This window comes from Emys orbicularis, chromosome 3 (assembly GCF_028017835.1).
Source record: "Emys orbicularis isolate rEmyOrb1 chromosome 3, rEmyOrb1.hap1, whole genome shotgun sequence".
In the NCBI taxonomy this organism is placed as follows: Eukaryota; Metazoa; Chordata; order Testudines; family Emydidae; genus Emys; species Emys orbicularis.
The window spans coordinates 116,126,848-116,153,416 of record NC_088685.1 but is presented as its reverse complement, the minus strand read 5'-3'; the positions used below and the strand labels follow the sequence as shown (position 1 = coordinate 116,153,416).

General features: G+C 48.4%; 1 protein-coding gene across 4 annotated transcripts in view; it reads right to left on the bottom strand.

The window, feature by feature from the left end:
• The window catches only part of PCMT1 (protein-L-isoaspartate (D-aspartate) O-methyltransferase), a 61,003-nt gene that overhangs the window by 21,974 nt on the left and 12,460 nt on the right, over window positions 1-26,569 (bottom strand). For 2 of the 4 annotated variants that reach the window (XM_065402271.1, XM_065402272.1), the window contains exons 2-4: window positions 20,560-20,664; window positions 19,274-19,305; window positions 307-411 (exon numbers count right to left, since the gene is read on the bottom strand). In XM_065402271.1, coding sequence (XP_065258343.1) covers window positions 307-411; window positions 19,274-19,305; window positions 20,560-20,664 — 242 coding nt within the window. The remainder of the gene's footprint in view (window positions 1-306; window positions 412-19,273; window positions 19,306-20,559; window positions 20,665-26,569) is intronic. The other 2 variants (XM_065402274.1, XM_065402273.1) reach the window with 1 other exon arrangement.

The following is a 26,569-nucleotide window of genomic DNA, read 5'->3' as shown; positions in this document are numbered from 1 at the left end:
CTTCCCTTCAGGTTATTCCTTAGTTGTCCACTATGAAATTTACTGCACATTATTCTGAAATATTTGGTATTAACCATCATCAGAATGGGATACTAAACTAGATGTTCAGTTGTCTGATATGGTAGGGCAATTTCAATGGTTCCTATGAAAACTAATCCAGTTTACTAAAGGAAGATCAGGATGCTAGAAATCAAGAGATTGTACATTCATACTGTTATTTTTTCTTTTAAATTTAACCAAAACAACACTAAGTATTTATCCGGACTGAAAAATTTCTGTTGGTTCAAGTTAAAACAGGTTGCTCACCATTCGTGAAAAACACGCTGTAAGAATTCCACTTCCAGATCCTACATCAAGGGCTTTGGCTCCTTCATGTAACTGTTCAGATAGTAGTTCTAGAGCATATGCATGCTGACAAAGAAAAACAAAAGGGCATGTACTATTTTAAAGCTTCATTTTACCCACTGCATATTCACTTTTTCAGAGATTTCAGGTTATACATGACAACCCAGTGTTGTTATAGGAAACGGACGTCAGTGTTCTTCTGCACCACAGAAAATTATTTTGATGCTTTTCCATCTAACTTTAAGACATATTGTTCTCAACTGTTTCCTCTAACAACAAAATATAGACTATGCCATCTCACTATTTTTAGGTCTGTAGCATATGATTATTTTTTAAATAAAATAATTGATACAGATTCTGCACTGCATTCTAGACCCTTCGTAAAATTCTGCAACATACAAAGGAAGTGTGCTGGCACAGGTGGTGGTTAACGTAAGCTATGCTCCAGCTATCCTCAGCTTGCACAGTCTCTTGGAATCTATTTGACAGTTGGAATACGAGAGAAGCAGCACATAGGTTGCTTTAACCCAGGGGTCGGCAACCTTTCAGAAGTGGTGTGCCGAGTCTTCATTTATTCACTCTAATTTAAGGTTTCACGTGCCAGTCATACATTTTAACATTTTTAGAAGTTCTCTTGCTACAAGTTTATAATATATAACGAAACTATTGTTGTATGTAACATAAATAATGTTTTTAAAATGTTTAAGAAGCTTCATTTAAAATTAAATTAAAATGCAGAGCCCCCCGGACTGGTGGCCAGGACCCGGGCAGTGTGAGTGCCACTGAAAATCAGCTCGCATGCCACCTTTGGCACGCGTGCCATAGGTTGCCTACCCCTGCTCTAACCTTTACAGCACCAACACAGAGCCAGCGTAAAGAAGCCATAAAGAGCTCCCTGATGGCTGCCACACACCTAACACGCCACCTTGTATCATCCAAAAACTCATGAAGCAAAGAATCTGGGACAAAAAAAAAATCTATCATTTATGGATAATTACAGGATGAGCAATGTTATCCTATAATTTGTTTTTAAATCCATAATTAAGGGGTCCATATAATGCCTAATTTTATGAGCTGAGTTCTCTGCTGCATCCGTACACAGCTGAGGTACAGCAGATAAGGGGCTGTCAGGAAGCCAACTGCTGCTCCCCGATTTTGTTCGGACCAGCTCTAATTAAAGCAAAAGGGGCAGCTTTTATTCATACTACTGGCATAATGTCCCTAATGTTAACTGCAGCAAATTGGAAAAAGTGGAGCCTTGTTCTGCCACCCCCTCTACCACCTCTTTTCCCCCTCATACTAAGCAGTTCACTCCTGTGGAAGAAGGCAGAGGCAGAGCAGGCACAGAAGACAGCATAGCCAGCTCTGCCTGTTTTACAGTAACCAGAGATTCCCCCTACAGAAGGGAATTCTCTAGAGGGTTTCTCCAATCAGGCGCCCCCTTCCATTTGTTAAACTTTTGAATACCTTATTTTTTATTGCATGTGTAGCCCATTTCATGTCTTTGCATGATTTACATGCATGATTTATCCATTATATAAGATGATAAATTTGCACGTTAGGATATGTATATCTGAATTTATGCCATATATAAACAAATAAAAAAAAATTAGTTTCCTCTAAGCTTAAAGTTTCAGTTCACTTTGCACTGAACTAAGCAGACAAGAATCTGGGGCCACATGCAATTCCACAAAGCCATATTTTTAAGTTGGCCACATGCAATTCAATCAAATAAAAGAAAGAATTTGAAGGCTAAGAGTTCTTTTATTTTAAGCCCACAAGTAAAGGTGACCTGAAAAGCCTTTGGCCTGGTCTACACTAGGAGTTTATATCGAATTTAGCGCCGTTACATCGAATTAACCCCGCACCCGTCCACACCACGAAGCTATTTAATTCGACATAGAGCTGTCTTAAATTCGACTTCTGTACTCCTCGAAAACGAGAGGAGTAGCGCTAAATTCGAAATGGCAATATCGAATTAGGCTAGGTGTGGATGGAAATCGACGGTAATAGCTCCGGGAGCTATCCCACAGTGCACCACTCTGTTGACGCTCTGGACAGCACTTCGAGCTCGGATGCTCTGACCAGCCACACAGGAAAAGCCCCGGGAAAATTTGAATTCCTTTTCCTGTCTGGGCAGTTTGAATCTCATTTTCTGTTTGGACAGCTTGGAGAGCTCAGCAGCACTGGCAACGATGCAGAGCTCTCCAGCAGAGATGGCCGTGCAATCTAATAGAAAGAGGGCCCCAGCATGGACTGATCGGGAAGTCTTGGATCTCATCGCTGTGTGGGGCGATGAGTCCGTGCTTTCAGAGCTGCGCTCCAAAAGAAGGAATGCAAAGATCTACGAGAAGATCTCTAAAGCCATGGCAGAGAGAGGATACAGCCGGGATGCAACGCAGTGCCGCGTGAAAATCAAGGAGCTGAGACAAGGCTACCAAAAAACCAAAGAGGCAAACCGACGCTCCGGATCCCAGCCCCACACATCACGTTTCTACGAGGCACTGCATTCCATCCTAGGTGCGGCCGCCACCACTACCCCACCAGTGACCGTGGACTCAGAGGATGGGATACTGTCCACGGCCGGTTCCTCGTCGGAAATGTTAGCGGACGGGGAAGATGAGGAAGGAGATGAGGAGGACGAGGCAGTCGACAGCGCTTGCACCACTGATTTCCCCGACAGCCAGGAGCTCTTCATCACCCTTACCGAGATCCCCTACCAACCATCCACAGCCGTTACCCCGGACACCGAATCAGGGGAAGGATCAAGCAGTGAGTGCTTTAAACATCTAAACATGTAATTTTAACATAACTGGTCCACCGTGGTAACACACGTTCCCACGCCATGAGTCCAGTAAGTAGTCTGGGATCATGGCACGGCACAGCATGGCGGCATACGGCCCTGGCCTCTGCATGGTCTCCCGAAGCATTCTTCCCCTCTCGCTCTCCGAGATCCTCATTAGAGTTATATCGCACATGACGCCCTGCTTTAAATTAGGGAGGGGAATGTTAGTATTGGGACTGCTTTACAGCCACGCGGTGGAGGCGGCAGAGGGGCAGCATACAGTGATCTTTCCCGGGGACAGCCGCGAGGTGGTGGGACAGGGGCAGAGCTCATGCTTCCCTGATTGCTGCCAGCAGAGAGTGGCCTTGCATTCAGTGCGAAAGGAGCCCAGTGCTACTATTACATTTTTAAGCTGCCACAAGTCTACGGCTTACCATGTTTTCCTGCAACAAAAGTAGAGGTGTCCTGCCACGCTTCTCTGATCGCAACTGCAAGACCCCAGGCACTGAAGGCGAGGGCCGAAAATTCGACCTTGTCCTGTGTGCGCATGTGAAAGGTCCAGTGCATGGTGTTGTTCACAGAGAAAGACTATGTTCTTTGTTAGCAACTTCATTTATCTGTCTCAGGAATTTACTCCCTTTTTCCCATTCCCACAGACACATCTGCGACTGTCTCCCAACCCAGCCTGGCATCACACTCCCAGAGGCTAGCGCAGATTAGGAGAAGGAAGAGAAAGACGCGTGAAGACATGTTTTATGAACTTATGGAGTGCTCACGAGAGCAGGCAGCCCAGACGACACAGTGGAGGGAGAACTTGTCACAAATGCACAGAGCAGTCATGGAACGGGAGGAGAGGTGGCGCCAGGAGGACCAGCAGGCTACTCGAACCCTGCTTGGACTAATGAGGGAGCAAACGGAGACGCTCCGGCGCCTAGTGGATGTTCTGCAAGACCGGAGGCAGGAGGACAGAGCCCTGCTGCTGTCTATCTCTAACCGCCCTCCCCCGCCACCAAGTCCCACACCCCCCTCACCAAAAGTCCAAAGAAGGAGGGGCGGCAAGGGCCGTTAAAACTTTCAGTCGGCCCCTGCACACTGCTGCAGCAATGGAAGGCTCTCGTTCCAAAGTTTGAAAAGCCCTTTCCTACCCATCTCACAATAGCCCACGTCCAAGTTTCCTCCCCCCCTTTTCATGTGCGGTTCATAATAAAACATCTGTTTCTGTTAAGTACTGTTTCCGAGAGTGTCTTTTAGAGGGGATTCTGTCTGAAGGGGGGGAAGGGGTTTGTTACTTGGACAGGACAGTCACCTGTAGCAGGCTACAGAGGCGGGGGCAGGTCCAGCATCAGGACACATACACAGTACAGTCACCAGTTACCCTGGTCAGTCTGGGAGGCGGTTTTCATGTTCTGGGGTGCGAGGGGGTTGATCTGTGACTTTGTGGCGGGGGAGGGCAGTTACAGATCTTCTGCCGCGGTCCTTATCCTGGATCACAGAGCCACGCAGCAGGGGATCTGTTACCCTCCGCCCCCTGCCAGAAAGTCACTTGGCCGACACATACATGCAGTCCCGCCCAGGACTGCTGGCAGGCTGCGTTGAAACAACCAATCCAGCACTGCGGAGCCTGTCATTCCCGGAGTTTAGAAGCATCATTTGCATCAAAACAATAAACCAGCCCCCCGCCACAGTCTGCGTCCCCGGTTTAAAACATTCCCGCGAAAACAGTAAGAAAGAGAACCTTGTTCAGTAACAAAACGGAACAGATTTTATTTGTTGGGAAGGTGGGGAAGGGGGTATGTAACTTGGAAGGATAGTCAACAGTAACTGGGTAAAGAAACGGGGGCAGGTTCAGTATCTGTGTCCACAAAGTGAACAGTCACTGGAGACCCTGCTCAGTCAGGAACCTGGCTTTCAAAGCCTCCCTGATGCACAGCGCGTCCCGCTGGGATCTTCTAATCGCCCGGCTGTCTGGCTGGACGTAATCAGAAGCCAGGCTATTTGCCTCAAGCTCCCACCCCGCCATAAAGGTCTCCCCCTTGCTCTCACACAAATTGTGGAGCACACAGCAAGCAGCTATCACAATGGGGATATTGGTCTCGCTGAGATCACAGCGAGTGAGTAGGCTTCTCCATCTCCCCTTGAGACGGCCAAAAGCACACTCCACCACCATTCTGCACTTGCTGAGCCGGTAGTTGAATAGTTCTTTCCCTGAGTCCAGTGCGCCAGTGTAGGGCTTCATGAGCCAGGGCATTAGCGGGTATGCAGGGTCCCCGAGGATGACTGTAGGCATCTCCACATCCCCAACAGTTACTTTGTGGTCCGGGAAGTAAAGACCTTCCTGCAGCCGTCTATACAGACCAGAGTTCCTGAACACCCTAGCGTCATGAACCTTGCCAGGCCATCCAACGTAGATATTGGTAAAACGTCCCCGATGGTCCACCAGTGCTTGCAGCACCATGGAAAAGTACCCCTTTCTGTTGATGTACTGGCTGGCCTGTTGGTCCGGTGCCAGGATAGGGATGTGAGTCCCATCTATAGCCCCACCGCAGTTTGGGAATCCCATCTCGGCAAAGCCATCTCTGATGAGCTCCACGTTTCCCAGGGTCACTACCTTAGATAGCAGTAGCTTGACGATTGCCCTGGCTACTTGCATAACAGCAACCCCCACGGTAGACTTGCCCACACCAAAGTGGTTAGCGACGGACCGGTAGCTGTCTGGCGTTGCGAGCTTCCAGAGGGCTATGGCCACTCGCTTCTGGACAGTCAGGGCTGCCCGCATCCGGGTGTCCTTTCGCTTCAGGGCAGGGGACAGCAACTCACACAGTTCGAGGAAAGTCCCCTTCCGCATGCGAAAGTTGCGCAGCCACTGGGATTCATCCCAGACCTGCAGCACTATGTGGTCCCACCATTCTGTGCTTGTTTCACGGGCCCAGAATCGCCGTTCAACAGTATCAACAAGACCCAGTGACAGCGAGATGTCCTGGGCGCTGGGTCTCATGTTCTCAGAGAGGTCGGAGCTAGTGTCCGACTTCATGCCGTCACGGTGGTGCCGTAGCCTCCTCTCATGATTGATCTGCAGCTGCCTCTGGTACAGGTGGAGGAGAAGCTGCGAGGCGTTGAGAACTGCCACAACTGCAGCGATGGTCGCAGCGGGATCCATGCTCGCACTGCTGTGGCGTCCGCGCTGTCAGTAATCAGAAAAGCGCGCGAACTGATTTCCCACCGGCGCTTTCAGGGAGGGAGGGAGGGAGGGCGTGAGTGACGGACGGATGACGACAGGCGCCCAAAAGCACCCTCGACACATTTTTTTACCCAGAAGGCATTTGGGGCTCGACCCAGAATTCCAATGGGCAGCGGGGACTGCGGGAACTGTGGGATAGCTGCCCACAGTGCACCGCTTCCAATGTCGACGCTTGCCCCGTTAGTGTGGACTCACAAAGTCTCACAAAGTCGAATTACTGTCCTTAGTGTGGACACACACGTTCGACTTAGTAATATCGATTCCACATAGTCGAATTAACTAAAATCGAAGTACTCTCGTAGTGTAGACAAGGCCTTTGAAAGTAGGAGACTATGGCGCTACTTCAGCAATCATTAACATGACCAACATATATACTCCAGTTATAAAAATCTGCATCTAGGTATTTATACTACAATTGGTGTGGTACATGCTTTCAATATTGTATGAATTTAATTTGATATTACCCATCAACATGGAGAGTGAACAATACTTTTGCTGAAGATATTATTGTCACAATAACGTCAGATATTTAGAACTTCAGTTTTCTCCAGATACCTATAATTTTTATATTTACACTAGCATGTTCTCCATTTAAGTTAAGGTTCTAATGCAGGGGTAGGCAACCTATGGCACACGTGCCAAAGGCGGCACGCGAGCTGATTTTCAGTGGCACTCTCACTCCCCAGTCCTGGCCACCGGTCCGGGGGGCTCTGCATTTTAATTTAATTTTAACTGAAGCTTCTTAAACATTTTAACAACCTTATTTACTTTACATACAACAATAGTTTAGTTATATATTATAGACTTATAGAAAGAGACCTTCTAAAAACGCTAAAATGTATTACTGGCACGCGAAATCTTAAATTAGAGTGAATAAATGAAGACTCGGCACACCACTTCTGAAAGGTTGCCGACCCCTGTTCTAACGCATCAGAAATCTAGTTGAACAGCCCTCATGCATAAGATTATTTCAAGACTAATCATTTTTTTCACAAGTCAAATTTCTGTTTTGTGCACTAAAGGACAAACTCTGTCGCTTCCTCCATGTGTGTAAAAGGCCTTCTTGAAGCAGAACTAATGCGGTTCTTCTGCATGAGGGGCAGGATTTTCAGGAGACCATAGATTTATCCCCTCCTCCCTCCCCCCAGTAGGGACTCCATGCGCCGCACAGGAGCTTAGGAGCAGGGTGGGAGGATCCATCACTGTCTAGTCCTTTCACTTCTCTACCCCATCACAGGAATACTGATAGTGAAGGAATACTCCTTCCCATTCCCATTTTTCATGCCACAAAACCCAACTCTGAATTTAGTCTTAGCAACTGCTATGTCTCACCTAGACTGTCAGACTCCCAGGAAAAATTATGCAACTAGTTTTAGAGGTCAGTCACAATAGCAGTATTAGTTTTCTTCAATGAAAAGATCAATTAGTCTTAATAGTAAACTGATGACCTAAAACAGAAGTAGCATTTATTTAGAAAGAACAAAAAAAAAAAAGGGAAGGTATGGAACATAGGAGAAAATTTTAACTACTCTGTTATTTTGTAGCTCTAAGTAGCTTCATGGTTCTGTTGACTTTGTAGCAGGTACCAACAGCAATATAGCTTAGAGTATAGGCTGTTAAAAACCTACCCTCCTTTCCCAAAGGGTTGAAGTTCCTTACCTACAGTAAGAACTGAAATCTAGGATTTTGGCATGTAGACCTGGAAAGAGTGTACCAGAGCACTACCTTCATTTATTGGCTGATATAACTTGACCTTTAACTATAGAGTGCCCTACCATAATCACTGTTCCTATACCAAATCGTAACTCTTCATTATAATTTTCACTTGGTGGCAAATAGCCTATTTAACGCTGCAAAACTTTCAAATATACACATTTTCCTTTTTCCATCACCTTTGAGAGGAGATTTTAGAACAAAATCCCATCAGCCTATTGAGTTAGACAAGAACAAAAAAGTATTCTAACCACAACTCAATACTGCAATGCTGAAAACGGTTGAAGTTTATAATTAGAACTCAAATATGTGAGTAGCACCTTTAGTAAGTTTGGGAAAAAAGTCAGTTTAATAAATTTTAAGTTGTCAATGAATGTGTAAGTTATTAAAAACTTGTATACAAAGTACATTGTATTGGTTTTTTTTAATCCATCAGAGGTCTTCACTTGCACTATCCTAGTTTTGGACACTACTGCTAAAAAAGGAATAGTTTGCACATAAACACTTTATGCGTATTTTTACTTTCTACCTTGCTTATGTGATGGACTAGAGAGGCAATATGGACTCAGTGAATTTAGGCTGAACACTAAGGACAATTACTGATATTGATTTACTGTTATGCAGACTAACTGTTGTCAAACTTTTAAAAACTTAATGTTCCACTAAGAATTCAGAAATACTTGGTGCACTACTTACATAATTCTAATCAGCGTAGTTATAACAGATTTTTATTCTGATATTATATTTACCTTTCTATTTAAAGAAACTTGCATGCTCTCTGTTTGTGGGACAAGTGCCACCAGTGGTAAGTTTAGTACAGTGTGAGAAACGTGGATCTACATTAAGATTCTGGAAAAAATGGCTACTCACCTTCTCGTAATTGTTGTTCTTCGAGATGTGTTGTTCACGTCCATTCCAATCAGGTGTGTGCGCGCCACATGCACAGTCGTTGGAAAGTTTTCCCTTCGCAGCTCCCATCCGGTCAGCTGTGGAGCCCCCTGGAGTGGCGCCTTCATGGCACTCAATATATGACCCTGCTGACCCGACCCCCCTTTAGTTCCTTCTTGCCGGCTATTCCGACAGAGGGGAAGGAGGGTGGGTATTGGAATGGACGTGAACAACATCTCGAAGAACAACAGAAGAACAAGTTTTTTCTTCTTCGAGTGCTTGTTCACGTCAATTCCAATCAGGCGACTCCCAAGCTCTACCCCGGAGGTGGGGTCGGAGTTAAGGAATCGCTGACTGGAGCACTGCCCTGCCAAATGCTGCATCATCTCTGGAGTGTTGGGTGATAGCATAGTGAGAGGTAAATGTATGCACTGATGACCAAGTTGCTGCCCTGCAGATCTCTTGTATCGGGACCTGGTCCAGGAACGCAGCCGACGAGGCTTGTGCTCTTGTGGAATGTGCTGTAAGAGTTGGGACTGGGACCTTGGCTAACTCATAACATGTGCGGATGCAGGATGTGATCCAGGAAGACATTCTTTGAGATGAGACGGGGAGTCCTTTCATCTGGCCTGCTACCGCCAGGAACAGTTGGTTCAACTTCCTGAACGGTTTCATGCGCTCAATGTAGAATGCTAGCGCTCTCCGAACATCCAGTGAGTGCAGCCTCTGCTCTGGGTACTGGTGTGAAGCTTAGGATAAAAGATGGGTAGAAAAATGTTTTGACCAGTGTGAAATTGTGACACTACTTTGGGGAGGAAGGCTGGGTGAGACCTGAGCTGCACCTTGTCCTTGTGAAAGACCGTGTAGGGTGGGCTGAAGGTTAGAACCTTTAATTCAGACACCTGCCTGGCTGATGTGATGGCTACCAGGAAGGACACCTTCCACAACAAACGGAGCAGGGAGCAAGTCGCCAGCGGTTCAAAAGGAGGCCCAATTAGCCTGGTGAGGACCAGGTTAAGGTTCCATGCGGGAACCGGTTGCCTAATCTGTGGCTATAGACATTCCAAGCCCTTGAGGAAACGTCCTACCATGGGGTTAGTGAACACAGAGCGTCCAGACATTCCTGGATGGAAGGCTGAGATAGCAGCAAGATGCACCCTGACAGATGCCGCAGCTAAGCCCTGTGGTTTGAGATGCAGAAGGTACTCCAGGATGAATGGTATAAACACTTGGAGTGGAGGTGTGGGTTGCTGGGCACACCAGCAAGTGAATCTCTTCCACTTGGCTAGATAAGTAGCCCTGGTGGAAGGTTTCCTGCTACCAAGTAGAACCTTCCTTACCAATTCCGAACATAGGAGCTCCATGCGGTTTAACCAGGAAGCTTCCAGGCCATGAGGTGGAGGGATTGGAGGACTGGGTAGTGGCGGTGACCATGGTCCTGAGTGATCAGATCGGAGTCCACTGACAGCTCCAGAAGCGTGGTGTACCAATGTTGACGGGGCCACACTGGGGCCAGCAAAATCACTTCTGCTTTGTCCCTGCGGATCTTGAGCAGCACCTTGTGTACGAGTGGGACCAGTGGGAAGGCATACATGAGGCGGTCTTCCCAAGGTAGCAGAAACGCATCCATTATTGAACCCGGGCTGCGTTTCTGGAAGGAGCAGAACATTGGGCACTTCTTGTTGCTCCGGGTGGTGAACAGGTCGACCTGGGGAAATCCACACCTTTGGAAGATGGGATGAAGACATCTGGACGGACGGACCATTCGTGGTTGCAGAACAATCTGCTGAGGTGATCCGCTATCTCGTTCTGCACTCCTGGGAGATAGGACGCCTCCAGATAAATGGAGAGGGCTATGCAGAACTCCCATAGTTGGAGAGCTTCTCGACATGGGAGGGGGGGGGGAAATGGGCTCCCACTACCGCCTTCCCTTCCTCTATGATGGCAGATAATTCAGCCCTAGAGTCCACAGGGATCAGCTCTTTGAACTTCAACATGGAGGACCATGAATTGAAGTTATACCTACTATAGCTTGCTGGTTAGCTATCCTCAGCTGGAGGCCCCCAGTGGCATAGACCTTTCTACCAAATAGGTCCATCCTTTTTGCCTCCTTAGATTTGGGGGCTGGTCCTCGCTGATCCTGACACTCTTTCTGTTAACCACCGACACGACCAGAGAGCATGGCTGTGGGTGTGAGAATAAGTATTCATAGTCCTTGGAATGGACAAAGTATTTGTGCTCCGCACCCATGGCGGTCAGCGGAATTGAGGCCGGGGTCTTCCAGAGGTCTTTATATTGTTTTGAACAGTTTTGATCAGAGGCAGAGCTACCCGTGATGGACTTTGGGAGTGAGCATGTCCACCATGGGGTCCTCGGCCTTGACCACCTCCTCCGCTTGCAACCCCATGTTGCGGGCAATCCGCCTAAGGAGGTCCTGATGTGCCCTATGGTCAATCAGAGGAGTGGCCGAAGCGGACGCCCCTGCCACAGCTTCACCAGGGGAAGAGGACGAGGTGGCCAGAGGGGGTACTGGGTCCTCCTGCCCCACCGGCTCCCTGACCTCCTCTTGGTCAGTGCACGCCCTAGTGGTGGTTACAGCCTGGGATGCTGTAGCCTGACTCTGCAGCTGGTCCCGTGTTGGGGTCGCCTCTGTTGCGACTTGAGCCTGAAGGGGCGGTTCGGACAGAGTGGCCTCAGATCCCTGAGGTGTAGGCCTGTCCCTAGGAGAGTGGGGTGGCCGGTGTTCTAATACTACCAACCTCGACCCCCTTGAAAAGGTACCCTGGGCCTGATGGTAAGCCCAGCGGGTCTAAAAGGACCACTGCGCCAGAGGCTGCAGCTGCCAGGACGGCAGCGCCCTCCTTCGTTGCCTCTGGGACTGCGCCTCAAGTAGTATGAGTCGGCATCAGACTCCGAGGAAGCTCTGGCATACAAATGCCAGAACACTCCGTACGGACGCGCCCGGTGCCAGATCCTGGAGGTCTGCAGCCGGCTGTGGGTGGAGAGCAGATTCCATTAACAGTTGTTTTAGTCCGAAATCACGCTCCTTTTTGATTCTTGTCCAAAAAGCCCTACAGATTTTACACCTTTCCGTTTGGTGTCGTGGTAATCACTGATGGGCATATATTTATTACAAGCACTGCAGGGTTTAAAGCCTTGGGCTCGCGGGATGCCCAGCGTCCGAGGGGGGTTAAGGATTGGGGAGAGACCCTGCTCCCAACCTACTATCTAAACTAACTATACTAAATTAACTTTAACTAACTATAAACCGTAATGACTAACAGAAGAACGCTAAGGGAGCACTTGCTGAGCAAGTAAGCACTGTTCCAACAGCCATCATGGACGGTAAGAAGGAACTGAACGGGGGGTCGGGTCGGCAGGGTCATATATTGAGTGCCATGAAGGCGCCACTCCAGGGGGCGCCACAGCCAACCTGACAGGAGCTGCTAAGGCAGTGGCTCTCAAACTTTTGTACTGGTGACCACTTTTACATAGCAAGCTTCTGAGTGCGACCCCCCCTTATAAATTAAAAACACTTTTTAATATATTTAGCACCGTTATAAATGCTAGAGGCGATTTGGGGTGGAGGTTGAGAGCTCGCGACCCCCCCATGTAATAACCATACGACTCTCAAGGGGTCCCGACCCCCAGTTTGAGAACCCCTGTGCTAAGGGAAAACTTTCCGACAACCGTGCACGCAGCGCATGCACACCTGATTGGAAATTACATGAACAAGCACTCTAAGAACAACATAGCTACTATTGTTGTGATTTCTTCATTTCTTGGTATACACCTCTAAAAAATGTTTTAACTTTTTCAAATATATAAAAAAGCCAAAGTTTCAAAATAGACAGTTTGAATTAGTCCCTACCCTTTGAATTCTAATAGGTAACTTTAGGGAAAGACAAATGGAGCATAAGCTATGAAAATGTTTACTGTACTTTCCCACAAACTTTATTTCGCAAATAAAATACTATAAGGGCTAAATATACCCACATTAATTCTTAATTTCAAATAATGAAATAAATGATCTGAGAATACTTTAGTATCTGTGATACATCATCAATGCACTGAAATATAGGACAGTTACCTGTTCCGTAACTGGCGTTCTTCGAGATGTGTTGCTCCTGTCTATTCCACAGTAGGTGTGCGTGCTCGCCACGTGCACCACTGCCGGAAGTTTTTCCCTTAGCAGTACCCATACTGGGGGAGCACCACGGCGACCCCTGGAGTGGCGCCTGTATATCGCGCTACAGGGGGAGCCACGGGCTCCCCCCACCCTCGGTTCCTTCTTGCCGGACAACTCCGACAGAGGGGAAGGAGGGCGGGGTGTGGAATAGACAGGAGCAACACATCTCGAAGAACGCCAGTTACGGAACAGGTAACTGTCCTTTCTTCTTCGTGTGATTGCTCCCGTGTATTCCACAGTAGGTGATTCCAAGCAATATCTGCTGGAGGTGGGTAGGAGTTCATGAAGGTTTGGGACGAAGTACCGCCCTGCCGAACCCAGCGTCATCCCTAGACTGGGAGACAATGGCGTAATGCGAAGTAAATGTGTGAACTGAGGCCCAAGTGGCCGCCCTACAAATGTCCAGGATGGGGACATGGGCGACGTAGGCAGCTGATGAGGCCTGAGCCCTCGTACAGCGTGCCCTGATGACCGGTGGCGGGGGAATCCCCGCCAGATCATAGCACATGCGTATGCACGAGGTGATCCAGCGGGAGAGCCGCTGGGTGGAGATAGGCTGTCCCTTTGCCCTCTCGGCCGAGGCAATAAAGAGTTGAGAGGACTTCCGGAATGGCTTAGTCCAATCCAGATAAAAAGCTAACGTCCTACGCACATCGAGCGTGTGGAGGCGGCGTTTCTCGGTAGAGGAGTGGGGCTTGGGACAGAGCACGGGAAGGAAGATGCTCTGCTCCATATGGAAGGCAGAGACCACCTTCGGGAGGAATGCCGGGTGTGAGCGGAGCTGGACTTTATCCCTATGAAAAACCGTATAGGGAGGTTCTGAGGTCAAGGCCCTGATCTCTGAGACACGGCGGGCCGACGTGATCGCCACGAGGAAGGCCACCTTCCACGAGAGGTGCGACCAGGAACACGTGGCCAGGGGTTCAAACGGGGGCCCTGTGAGATGGGACAAGACCAGGTTGAGGTCCCACTGCGGCACGGGTGGCCTAGCGTACGGGAACGAATGGTCAAGGCCCTTCAGGAAACGGGAGGTCATCGAGTGGGAGAAGACCGAGTGGCCTTGCACCGGTGGGTGAAAGGCCGATTTGGCCGCCAGGTGCACCCTGACCGAGGCAGGTGCCAGTCCCTGGGCCCTAAGGGATAAGAGGTAGTCCAGGATAAACTGGAGAGGTGCTGCGGAGGGGGACACTCCCCCCTCACTCGCCCACCTGGCAAACCTGGACCACTTAGCCACATACGTCCGATGCATGGATGGTTTCCTGCTTTCTAGGAGGACTCGCCTTACCTGCGCCGAACACCTATTCTCCTACTCATTCAGCCACAGAGCAGCCACACTGTCAGGTGAAGCACGGCCAGATTGATGGAGGAGGCGTCCCCTGTCCTGGGAGAGGAGGTCCGGGCGGAGCGGTAGCACCCTCAGGGGGGCCGCTAAGAGGCGTAGGAGGGGCCCGTACCAGTGCTGGCGGGCCCACGCCAGAGCTATGAGAATGACTTTCGCCTTGTCCACCTTCACCTTCTGAAGGACCTTGGCGATGAGGGGGAACGGGGGAAAGGCATATAGGAGCTGGCCCGACCAGCTCATGAGGAACGCGAACTGGGGCCAACGCTGGTTCTGACAGGTTGCAAACAGGTCGATCTGGGGAGCTCCCCACTCTTGGAAGAGCCGCTGAGCGACCTCTGAGTGGAGCGACCACTCGTACTGGGGGGAGAAGACCCTGCTGAGGCGGTCCGCTTGCGTATTGCGGACGTCCGGGAGGTGAGCCGCCCTCAGGAAGATATCGTGGGCTATACAGAACTCCCAAAGGTTCAGGGCTTCCCGGCAGAGGGCTAGGGAGCGAGTCCCACCTTGCCTGTTGATATAGTACATGGCGGCGGTGTTGTCTGAGAGGACTCTGACCACCTTGCCGCGGAGGTGCATGAGGAAAGCCACGCACGCCAACCATACCACCCTGAGCAACTTGACGTTTATGTGAAGGGGCAAGTCCGGGGCCGACCACGTTCCCTGAGTTTGCATGTCCCCCATGTGGGCTACCCAGCCGAGGTCCGAAGCATCGGACATCTGGTCTATGGAGGGGTTGGCCTCCCTGAAGGGAACCCCTTGCAGCATATTGCTCGGGCAGGACCACCATAGGAGGGAAGCCAGTATCGGGGACGGGACCGTGAGAACCTTGTCCAGACCGTCCTGAGCTTGGGAGAACTGGGAGGCCAGCCATATGTAGAGGGACCTCATACAGAGCCTGGCATGGCGGACCACAGAAGTGCATGCTGCCATGTGTCCCAGAATCCAAAGACACGCCCTCGCCGTGGTCACCGGGAAGGCCGTGACCGAGGCGATGAGATCCCTTAGGGTCTTGAACCTGTCCAGGGGGAGAGAGGCTGTGGCCCTGGAGAAGTCCAGCAGGGCCCCAATGAACTCTATGCACTGAACGGGCACTAATGTTGATTTGGTCTCATTCACAACCAGGCCTAGATCGGCGCATGTCGACAGGAGCAGCTCCACGTGGGACTCCACTTCGAAACGAGACTCCCCCTTGAGGAGCCAATCGTCCAGGTAAGGGAAGATTTGTACGCCCTCCCGCCTGAGGTAGGCCGCCACCATGGACGTACGTTTTGTGAAAACCCTGGGAGCCGTGGATTGGCCAAAGGGGAGGACCAAAAATTGGTAGTGGTCCATCCCTACCATGGATCGGAGGAAGCGTCTGTGCCCCTCGAAAATATGGACGTGAAAGTATGCGTCCTGAAGATCCAGGGCCACATACCGTCCCCCGGGTCCAGGGAGTGGATAATAGAGGCCAGGGACACCATGTGGAACTTGGAACAGGTTGGGAACCTGTTCAGGTCACGCAGGTCCAGAATAGGCCTGAGACCCCCCCCCCTTTCGCCTTTGGGATCAGGAAGTATCGGGAGTAGAACCCTTTGCCCAGGAACTGAACCGGTACCCTTTCCACCGCCCCTAGGTGAAGCGGCCGATCCACCTCCTGACGCAGGAGGCGGACATGGTCTGGGTCCCCTGGGGCCATCATGGAGGGCGGGTGATTTGGTGTGGGTGAGGTGAACTGCAACGCGTAGCCCTTGGAAATGGTACTGAGGACCCATTGGTCCAAAGTTATGCGGGACCACGCCCTGAGGAAGGCAGACAATTGGTTGCAGAACACAAACTTTATTAATCGGGGGGTCTCCCTGGCAACAGGCCCGGTGCCCCCCTGCAAATAGTCAAAACCGCCTCTTTCCCTGCCTCTTGCGGGACAGAGTGGGACTGCTGCTGAGACCGACGCTTCTGGTCTCTGGGTCCTTTGTACGGGGGCTCATATCTGGTTCTCGCAGGTTGAGCTGCCGGAAGCGATTTGGCCTTGTCCTTAGCCAGAGGGACATAGAGGCCCAAGGTCTGCAAGGATCTTTCATCCCATGCAGCCTAACGTCCATCTGGTCCAATGGTTCTTGCCATCGAACAGGAAGTCCTGCATCAGAGATTGGGCCTCCGTCGACAGCCCGAACAACAGGAGCCACGACGCCCTGCGCATGGCAATCGCGGAAGCCATCGAGCGGGCTGCCGTGTCAGCAGCATCGGACGCCGCGTGCAGGGCTGCTTTAGCCACCGCCGACCCCTCTTTTATCAGAGCCTTGAAGTCCTTCCTGTCCCGGTCCAGGAGGAGGGGCTCAAATTTAGGCAGGGACTCCCACAGGTTGAAGTCGTACCTGCTCAGTAAGGCCTGGTGGTTGGCTATGCGAAGCTGGAAACTAGCCGACGAATAAAATTTTCTGCCAAACGAGTCCAGTCTCCTGGCGTCTTTGTTTTTGGGGGTGGGTGCGGACTGGCCCTGACGCTCTCTGTGGTTTACCGATTCCACAACGAGCGAGTTGGGTGCCGGGTGGGAATACACCATGAATACATCATGGTCCTTCACCGGCACAAAGTATTTCCTCTCGGCCTTTTTCGAGATTGGGGCCAAGGAGGCAGGAGTTTGCCACAGGGAGTTAGAGATGTTGGCAATACCCTGGTGCAGAGGCAGGGACACGCGGCCCGGCACCGAGGGAGACAGGACGTTAAAGAGGGAATCAGACGGACCCTCCATCTCCTCGGCCTGCAGCTGAAGGTTGGAAGCCACCCGCTTTAGCAGGTCCTGGTGCGCCCTGAAGTCCTCCTGCAGGACCGATGGTGGAGGCGCCACTATGGTCGGTCGGTGCCGGGGCGTCGAGACCGAGGTCAGAGTCCTGGCGCGGGTCCACCGACTCGTGATCCGCCGACTTGTCCCACGGGCGGCCAGAGGAGGCCGATGGAGCCCGGGACGCTCCAGCGACCGAACGGGTCTCCGTTTGGGCTGGCACCGATGGCCACGGTGCCCACTGGCACCACTGTCCTTGCCACGGAGTCCCTTGCCATTGGTTTGGCTGAGCGCGCGATGGCAATGTGTCCCCCGGCGGAATGGCACGCGCCGAGGATAGGTGGACAGGTGCCGAGCCCTAGGTCGCTGAAGAACGCTCGGTGCCACGGGAGCGGTAGGAGTGATGTCTGTGACATCATCTCCCTCGGGACCAGGATCTCGATGACGATGAACAGTACCCACGCAATGAACTGCTTCAGTACACATGACGGCGACGCTAAGCCCAGTGCCCTGACGCTGAGGTACCCCGAGGGAAGCCTCTGGCATGACGTCTAGACGAGCGGGAGCTGGAACGGGAGCACCGACGTGTGTCCCGTCGAGAGCGGCTCTGGTACACACGTCTAGCAGGTGAGCGTTCCCGGTGCCTCTCTTGGTGCCTACGCTCGCTGGCAGGCAGCGTAGAGGGTCCCCGCGACTCCCTTCCAGACGGTGGCCCGGACAGTCTGGCCGGCGTCGAGGGTGGCCGGGCGAGCTGTCAGAAGAGCGGCCGCTGCGCGCCGAGCGCTGCGGGGAACGATCTTCGGAGCAGGAACTGCGGCTGCTCAGAGGTCTGGTGGGCACCCAAAGGGGGCTTGCCTCGCAACCTAGGGCCCATACCCGTTTGCGAGCTCGGGACGGGTAGAGAATGTCCTTCGCAGCCTGCACCGCCTCCGGCGTCGACGGCATCCGTACCGGTGGGGATGCCTGGGCCGACGGTACCGGGCTGCTCCACTCCACACGAGTCGGAGCCTTTGAGCCCGGGGGGGATCGAGGGCTGCCCAGCGCGGGACCAGCCTCCCCCTTGTCCTTATTGCGGCAGCGTTGCGAGGTTGGGCCGTTCCCTTGCTTTTTGGAGGGAGAGCAGCGCCGACTAGTCGAAGGGGCCTCGCTATGTACCGACGATGCGGCGGCCGGCACCGAGTCTGATCTGCGTACCAGCGTCGGGGTCAGCGCTGACTCCATCAGGAGAGCTTGAAGTCTGAAGTCTCTCTCCTTCTTGGTTCTTGGCTTGAACGACCTGCAGATCTTGCAACGATCGCTGATGTGAGTCTCTCCCAGGCAGCGAAGACACCCAGCGTGAGGGTCGCTCCTGGGCATAGAACGGCGACAGGAGTCGCACGACTTGAAGCCTGGGGCACGGGGCATGCCCCAAGCCCACTCTAACAACTGAAGAACGATCTACAACAGTACCACTAAGGTCAAGAAGAAGGGTTGCAACAGAGCTGGAGCACAAAAGTTCCGACTACCTTCACTGGCGGCAAGAAGGAACTGAGGGTGGGGGGAGCCCGTGGCTCCCCTTATAGCGCGATATACAGGCACCACTCCAGGGGTTGCCACAATGCTCCCCCAGTATGGGTACTGCTAAGGGAAAAACTTCAGGCACCGGTGCATGTGGCGAGCACGTACACCTACTGTGGAATACACAGGAGCAATCACTCGAAGAAGAACTCCTAGTGTTTACTTGTTAAGACTCAGCCATGAACTGTCTGGGTCTCAAATCACTAGGCAAAGGCCTCACATCTCAGTATAATTTCTCTCTTGACAAAAGAAAAGATTAAATAAATTACAACAATTCCATCTGGTTGAATTCACATATAATGATAGACAGAAGTACAGGCAAGATTACAGTAGTTTACAACATTACTACCAATAGATAGTGAAAGCTGTTAGAATAAGTATACTTTTATTCTGGAGAGTGACTAGATTGCTAATCATCTTCATTAACCATTCTGTGTTATAAATCTAATGCTTACCATGTGTGGGGCACTGATAGTTGCTTGGAAACCTATAAAACAAGAAAGAGGTAAACCTACTGATGTAAGAGTTGAGCTATCCGTGTTATAACATTCCTGTCCAACTTGTGTATGAAACATCACATATGCAAGCCCTCAAATGAGAGACTACAGCTGCTCTAGCTGTGTAGTTATATATTAGTACTGTATTCAAAATCACGGTACAAGAAGGTCTGACATGCCCAACTCTAAAGTGAAGAGAAAAGTATTGCTACTTTCCTCAACTGGTCAGTACATACAGCAATGACGGGTACTGAGAAAGAGGAAAGTTTCTATATCTTTCCAAACTCTCTTTCATTTAGCATCTTATTTTTAGTTTAGTACAAACCTTTAGTTTTGTAAAGCTATATTGCATGAAAGCTGCCTATGCAATATTTACATCCAAAGAGCAGTGTTTCCCCTTTCCACTATTATTTCCCATGTGCCAATCCTGGTTCATATTTTTTTGTATGCGTTTTTGCACCAGATTACAAACTCCCTGACGTAGGGATGGTGTCTGTTTGCCTGTAAATCAGCATGCATATATATAAGGGGAATGAATGGGGGAGAACTGTATTGCATGCATTAACACTTAGGGAACATCAAGTCAATTTTTAATTTGATTTTTAAGATGCACACAAGACAAAGTTGGTTTATGTAGGAATATACAGAAAGTTCAATATGGACTAATGAATAATAAGTACTACTAACTAATCCCACCATCAGCCAAAATAAAAGCTGAAAACGAGAAGAAAAAATAGATTCACTTTGATTCATTTCCCAAAAAGAAAAATAATTAAAGGCTCTGAGTGGGAGCAAGCAAGTTCCAGAATTCACGATCCTTCACTGAAAAATGCCCTGCCAGCAGTCCCTTCTTATTTAACCTTTTAGGTCAAGTACCCATATCAGCTGACCTCAATTGCAGTATTATACAAAGAGAAAGAACATCTCTAACGTAACCAGATCCAAATTATTTAGAGTTTTATACAGTAAAGCCATCACCATAACTGCACCTGGTAACAAAATGAAAGACAATATTGACTAGAGGACTATAATATATTCCAAGAGGCGTCACTGAAGTCTACATTAGCCAAATCTTCAAATTAAAAAAGGCTGGATCAGCTAATTATGAGGACCTAAAAATGCTCCCATATAAACTTTTCAAGCATTTCTTTAAAATAAAATACTTTCATATTCTTATCACACATGCCAAACTCATACTCTGTTGTAAAAGTGAGGATAGACATTTTAGATAGATGCTCTCTTACCGATTGATTGAGGAGAGTCCATATAAGGGTTGCATTTTGCATAGTGGCAACGGTCTGTAGCCAACATTACTTCATATACTTTATCTGATTTGATTATTCCATTTTCTGAAAAAAGGAGAGTTTTATTTACAAAAAACTGAAAGCACGATTCCTTTTTTATAATGATATGTCTATGCAAGGACACAAAATGTAAAATAAATGAATTCATAAATTGCAAGAAATCATGTATTATAGACTCATAGACTCATAGACTTTAAGGTCAGAAGGAACCAATATGGTCATCTAGTCTGACCTCCCGCATGATGCAGGCCACAAAAGCTGACCCACCCACAACAGAATCTTCCAGCCTGCGACCCCTGCCCTATGCTGCGGAGAAAGGCGAAAAACCTCCAGGGCCTCTGCCAATCTACCCTGGAGGAAAATTCCTTCCCGACCCCAAATATGGCGATCAGCAGAACCCCGAGCATACAGGCAAGATTCTACAGCCGGACCCTCATTTTACCCGCGATGGCACGTTAATGCCTAATTGACTAAAATCTCGTTATCCCTTCAAACCATTCCCTCCATAAACTTATCAAGCCTAATCTTGAAGCCAGAAAGGTCTTTCGCCCCCACCGTTTCCCTCGGAAGGCTGTTCCAAAATTTCACCCCTCTGACGGTTAGAAACCTTCTTCTAATTTCAAGCCTAAACTTCCCCACGGCCAGTTTATATCCATTCGTTCTCGTGTCCACATTACTACTGAGCTGAAATAATTCCTCTCCCTCCTTGGTATTAATCTCTTTGATATATTTAAAGAGAGCAATCATATCCCCCCTCAGCCTTCTTTTGGTTAGGGTAAACAAACCGAGCTCCTCGAGTCTCCTTTCATAGGAAAGGTTTTCCATACCTCGGATCATCCTAGTGGCCCTTCTCTGTACCCGTTCCAGTTTGAGTTCATCCTTTTTAAACATAGGAGACCAGAACTGCACACAGTACTCCAAATGAGGTCTCACCAGCGCCTTGTATAACGGAAGCAGCACCTCCCTGTCCCTACTAGAAATACCTCGCCTAACGCATCCCAAAATCGCATTAGCTTTTTTCACAGCCACGTCACATTGCCGACTCATAGTCATCCTGCGATCAACCAGGACTCCGAGGTCCTTCTCCTCCTCCGTCACTTCCAACCTATGCGTCCCTAACTTATAACTAAAATTCTTATTAGTCATCCCTAAATGCATCACCTTACACTTCTCACTATTAAATCTCATCCTATTATTGTTACTCCAATTTACAAGGTCATCCAAGTCTCCCTGCAGAATATCCCGATCCTTCTCCGAATTGGCAATACCTCCCAACTTTGTGTCATCCGCAAACTTTATCAGCCCACTCCTACATTCGGTTCCGAGGTCAGTAACGAATAGATTGAATAAAATCGGACCCAAAACCGAACCTTGAGGAACCCCACTGGTGACCTCCGTCCAACCCGACAGTTCACCTTTCAGTACTACCCGCTGCAGTCTCCCCTTTAACCAGTTCTTTATCCACCTCTGGAATTTCATATCGATCCCCATCTTTTCCAATTTAACCAATAATTCCTCGTGCGGCACAGTATCAAACGCTTTACTAAAATCGAGGTAAATTAGATCCACCGCATTTCCTTTAACTAGAAGGTCTGTTACTTTCTCAAAGAAGGAGATCAAGTTGGTTTGGCACGATCTTCCTTTCGTAAACCCATGTTGTAATTTGTCCCAATTGCCATTCACCTCAAGGTCCTTAACTACTTTTTCCTTCAAAATTTTTTCCAAGACCTTGCATACTACAGAAGTTAAACTAACAGGCCTGTAGTTACCCGGGTCACTTTTTTTCCCCTTCTTAAAAATAGGAACCACATTAGCTATTTTCCAGTCCATTGGTACCACCCCCGAGTTTACAGATTTATTAAAAATTATCGCCAAGGGGCTTGCAATTTCTCGCGCCAGCTCCTTCAATATTCTAGGATGGAGATCATCCGGTCCGTCCGATTTAGTCCCATTTAGCTGGTCAAGTTTGGCTTCCACCTCTGATACTGTAATTGCAATCGCCCCTCCTTTATTCCCCTCTGTCCCGCTCCCTCTATTCCTAAGCCCTTCATTAGCCTTATTAAACACCGACGCAAAATATTCATTTAGATATTGTGCCATGCCTAGATTATCCTTAATCTCCACTCCATTTACATGCTTCAGCGGTCCCACTTCCTCTTTCTTTGTTTTCTTCCTATTTATATGGCTATAAAACCTCTTACTATTGGATTTAATTCCCCTCGCGAGGTCCAACTCTACACGGCTTTTGGCCTTTCTCACCGCATCCCTACATGCTCTGACCTCAATAAGGTAGGTTTCCTTGCCGATCTGTCCCCTCTTCCATTCTTTGTACGCTTTCTGTTTTTTCTTAATCGCCCCTTTGAGACGCCCACTCATCCAGCTAGGTCTAATTCTCCTGCCTACTAACCGTTTCCCCTTTCTCGGGATACAGGCCTCGGACAGCTCGTGCAACTTCAGCTTGAAATAATCCCAGGCCTCATCTGCCTTTAGCTCTCTAAGTATGTTAGCCCAATCCACTTCCCTAAATAGTTGCCTTAATTTATTAAAGTTGGCCTTTTTGAAATCGTAAACCTTAGTCACAGTTTTATTTCTGTTAATCCTTCCATTTAGTTTAAACCGAATTAGCTCATGGTCACTCGAGCCAAGGTTGTCCCCTACTACCATTTCCTCAACTAGGTCCTCACTACTCACCAGCACCAAATCTAAAATGGCATCCCCCCTCATCGGTTCAGCTACTACTTGATGAAGGAATTCATCTGCTAGCACGTCTAGGAACATCTGAGCCCTATTATTGTTACTAGCATTTGTTCCCCAATCTATGTCCGGGAAGTTAAAGTCCCCCATGATTACACAGCTCTTATTAGTTTTTACTTCCTTAAAAACATTAAATAGTTCTCTGTCCGCATCCAGGCTAGATCCCGGCGGTCTATAGCACACCCCAAGCAGTATCTCAGGGGAGGCTCTAGTAGTTCTTTTACCCAGTGTAATCATTGCCCAGACAGACTCTGTCTTATCCATTCCATCACTTATTATTTCTTTACATTTTAGCTCATTATTCACATACAGTGCCACACCCCCACCTTTACCTTTTTTCCGGTCATTCCTAAACAGCACATACCCTTCCATACCTGTACTCCAGTCATGACTACAGTTCCACCATGTTTCGGTTATTCCTATGATATCAGGTTTCATTTCTTGGACCAGGAGCTCCAATTCCTCCATTTTGTTACCTAGGCTTCTCGCATTGGTGTATAAACATCTTACCGTATGCTGTCTATCCTTTCTCCCATTAGTTATGCACTTTGGTACGGACCCCGTAGTGTCCATCCGCCCCCTCCTTCTAATGTCCAATTCCCTACCCCTATCTATATCTGTGCTTATCTCTTTGCCCTCTTTTTCAGTGTTGGAATCTGGCGTGGAGATTAACTGGACATCTCCCAACCGTCTCCCCCAAGTTCCTAGTTTAAAGCCCTTTTGATGAGATGAGCCAGCCTCCCTCCCAGAAGTCTATTCCCTTCCCTACTCAGGTGAAGTCCATCCCGCGAGAACAGCTGTCTGTCCCCGAAAGCCTCCCAATGGCCATACATCCCAAAGCCCTCCTTATACCACCACTCCCTCAGCCAGCTATTTATCCTCACAATTCTGTCTGCCCTTTGCTGTCCTTCTCTAGGAACAGGCAGAATCCCACTGAAGATAATCTGAGCCTCAACTTCCTTAAGCGTCTTCCCCAGCCTGGCATAATCTCCCTTGATTCTCTCTAGCGAGAACCTAGCCGTGTCATTCGTTCCTACGTGAAGGACGATCAAGGGGTTCTTACCTGCTCCTTTTAGGATCCTTTTCAACCGCAGGTCCACATCCCGTATCTTAGCGCCCGGCAGACAGCACACCCTTCTGTTTTCTGGGTCCGCCCTGGTCACAGGCCTGTCTAACCTCCTCAGTAAGGAGTCCCCAATCACATAAACCTGCCTTTGCCTAGGGGCAGCGCAATCTACCAATCTATCCCCTGTTCCCTGCGGCCGTAACTCCTGTCTGTCTCCATTTTCCCTTATAGTCCCCCTATTGCCATCCTGTATCCTCCCGGGGCTGAGTATTGATGCTGTCTCCATCAACTCCTCCCCCCTGTCTATTGGACTAGCTGCCCTTCTTTTCTTCCTCTGCCTCCCACCATCAGTTACCACCTGCTGCGTCCCCTCCTCGTTAGCCAAACACCCAAACCTGTTCCTGAGTTCTATTTCCCCCTCACTAGCCCTCCTTTTCCTTGGCCTGCTTCTCACGGTCACATGCTTCCACTGCTCTCTTGTTCTCCCCCCCCATAGTACTTTAACCTGTACTATGCTTCATTTTAAGCTTTGACCAGCATTTAACACATTGAATTTTGAGCTACACCACAAGTTTTTCTAAAAATTATCAAATGCTTTCAATTTTGTAATATGTTGAAGATTTTATATTCATTTTTCAAAGATCTGCCCCCCCCCCCCAGGAAAATGGAGCTTGTTGAATACTTTTGCCACTCCTGAAAGAATACTGTCAATCTCTCATTTAATACTGAATATAAAGCACATTGTTCTGCTAACAAACAATTTATGGTTCCTCTACATACACAGGAAGGAATAAGACCACTTACAAGTGAGAAACTACAATATATTTGCCTATTTGACAAACTGTAATTTATTTTCAAGTGCTGTTTCACTATTTGTCTTGAGAAAAATGTTCCTCTTAAAAGAAACTCCTACATCATTAGGATTCTGACATTTGGTCTTAGCCAGCCCACAGGAGAATTCACATCAAAACAGTTACATCTTTGTTGCTCTCCCAACTGAATTGTAAATGCTTTTGCCATTTTACATTCATGTACATTACCAGTTCGGTCAATAAATTTTTTGTTTAACTTGTGATCAAGTTTTTTATTGCTAAATGATTATTTAGCCTTGTTTTCTTTAATGTTCCGAAAAAGCATTCATGTAATCACAAAAGTATCTCAAAAACAACTGGAAAAAACAGCATACTTCACAGCCAGTCACTTACATAACAAAAAGATATGCAGTTTAAACCAAAAACAAATGTTTTAAAAATGAAGTGCTCTATGAAGCTATTAACATTAAACAAGGGGTAAAAATTTAAAAAGCACCTAAGCCATTTTTGAAAATGGGACTTAGGCTCATATAATAGGCGCTTTTGAAAATTATACCCAAGATCTAGTAATCTAAAGCCAAATTCTTAAGCTTGTAATGGGACTGTTCTTATTAAAGTTACTTCAATTTTTCAACTTTTCATTCTGGGAATATTACTGCAAAATATCCATATGGAAATGGAGGTTCATATTTTTGCCTTTATCCTGCTATCACAACAAACTGTTAGTTCCACAGATCAATTATAACTAAACCTACAACAAAAAACACTAGTATACTAACGACAGGTAAGGGGTGAGAAATATCCATATTCCCATTGAATTAGACAATTGAAATCCAGTAAATATTTATGAGTGGCCAACTAGGAAAAATATTCCTAAATTTGTACTTTGACCTTTCCATTAGAGGTCACAAAAAGGTTTCCACCATTCAAGTCCCTTCTGAGATCCTGTCTTGAAATCTCATTAACACTTTCGTTATTGACTGCCACCAGCTCGGGTATTGTTTAAACGGCAAGGGGGAAGCAAAATAATCAAGAGGGTTCCATGGCAAGTGACTACAGCATCACTGCCTGGGCATTGAGGAGCTTCTGAGATGTAAGTAAGGTACATGAGTGCGCAGGAAAAATCCCAACTATTGATTTCTTGTTTGAGATTGTAATGTTGAGCAGGAAGCCTCCAATTTCGAGAAAGTTGGGCTAAGATCACCAGTTAAATAAAACTATTTTAAAAAATGATGGAATGTTAGCAAGTCTGCTGCAGCCATCTACACTGATATGCACATGCACTCAAAGGGTTAATTGCTACAAACTAGAAACATAG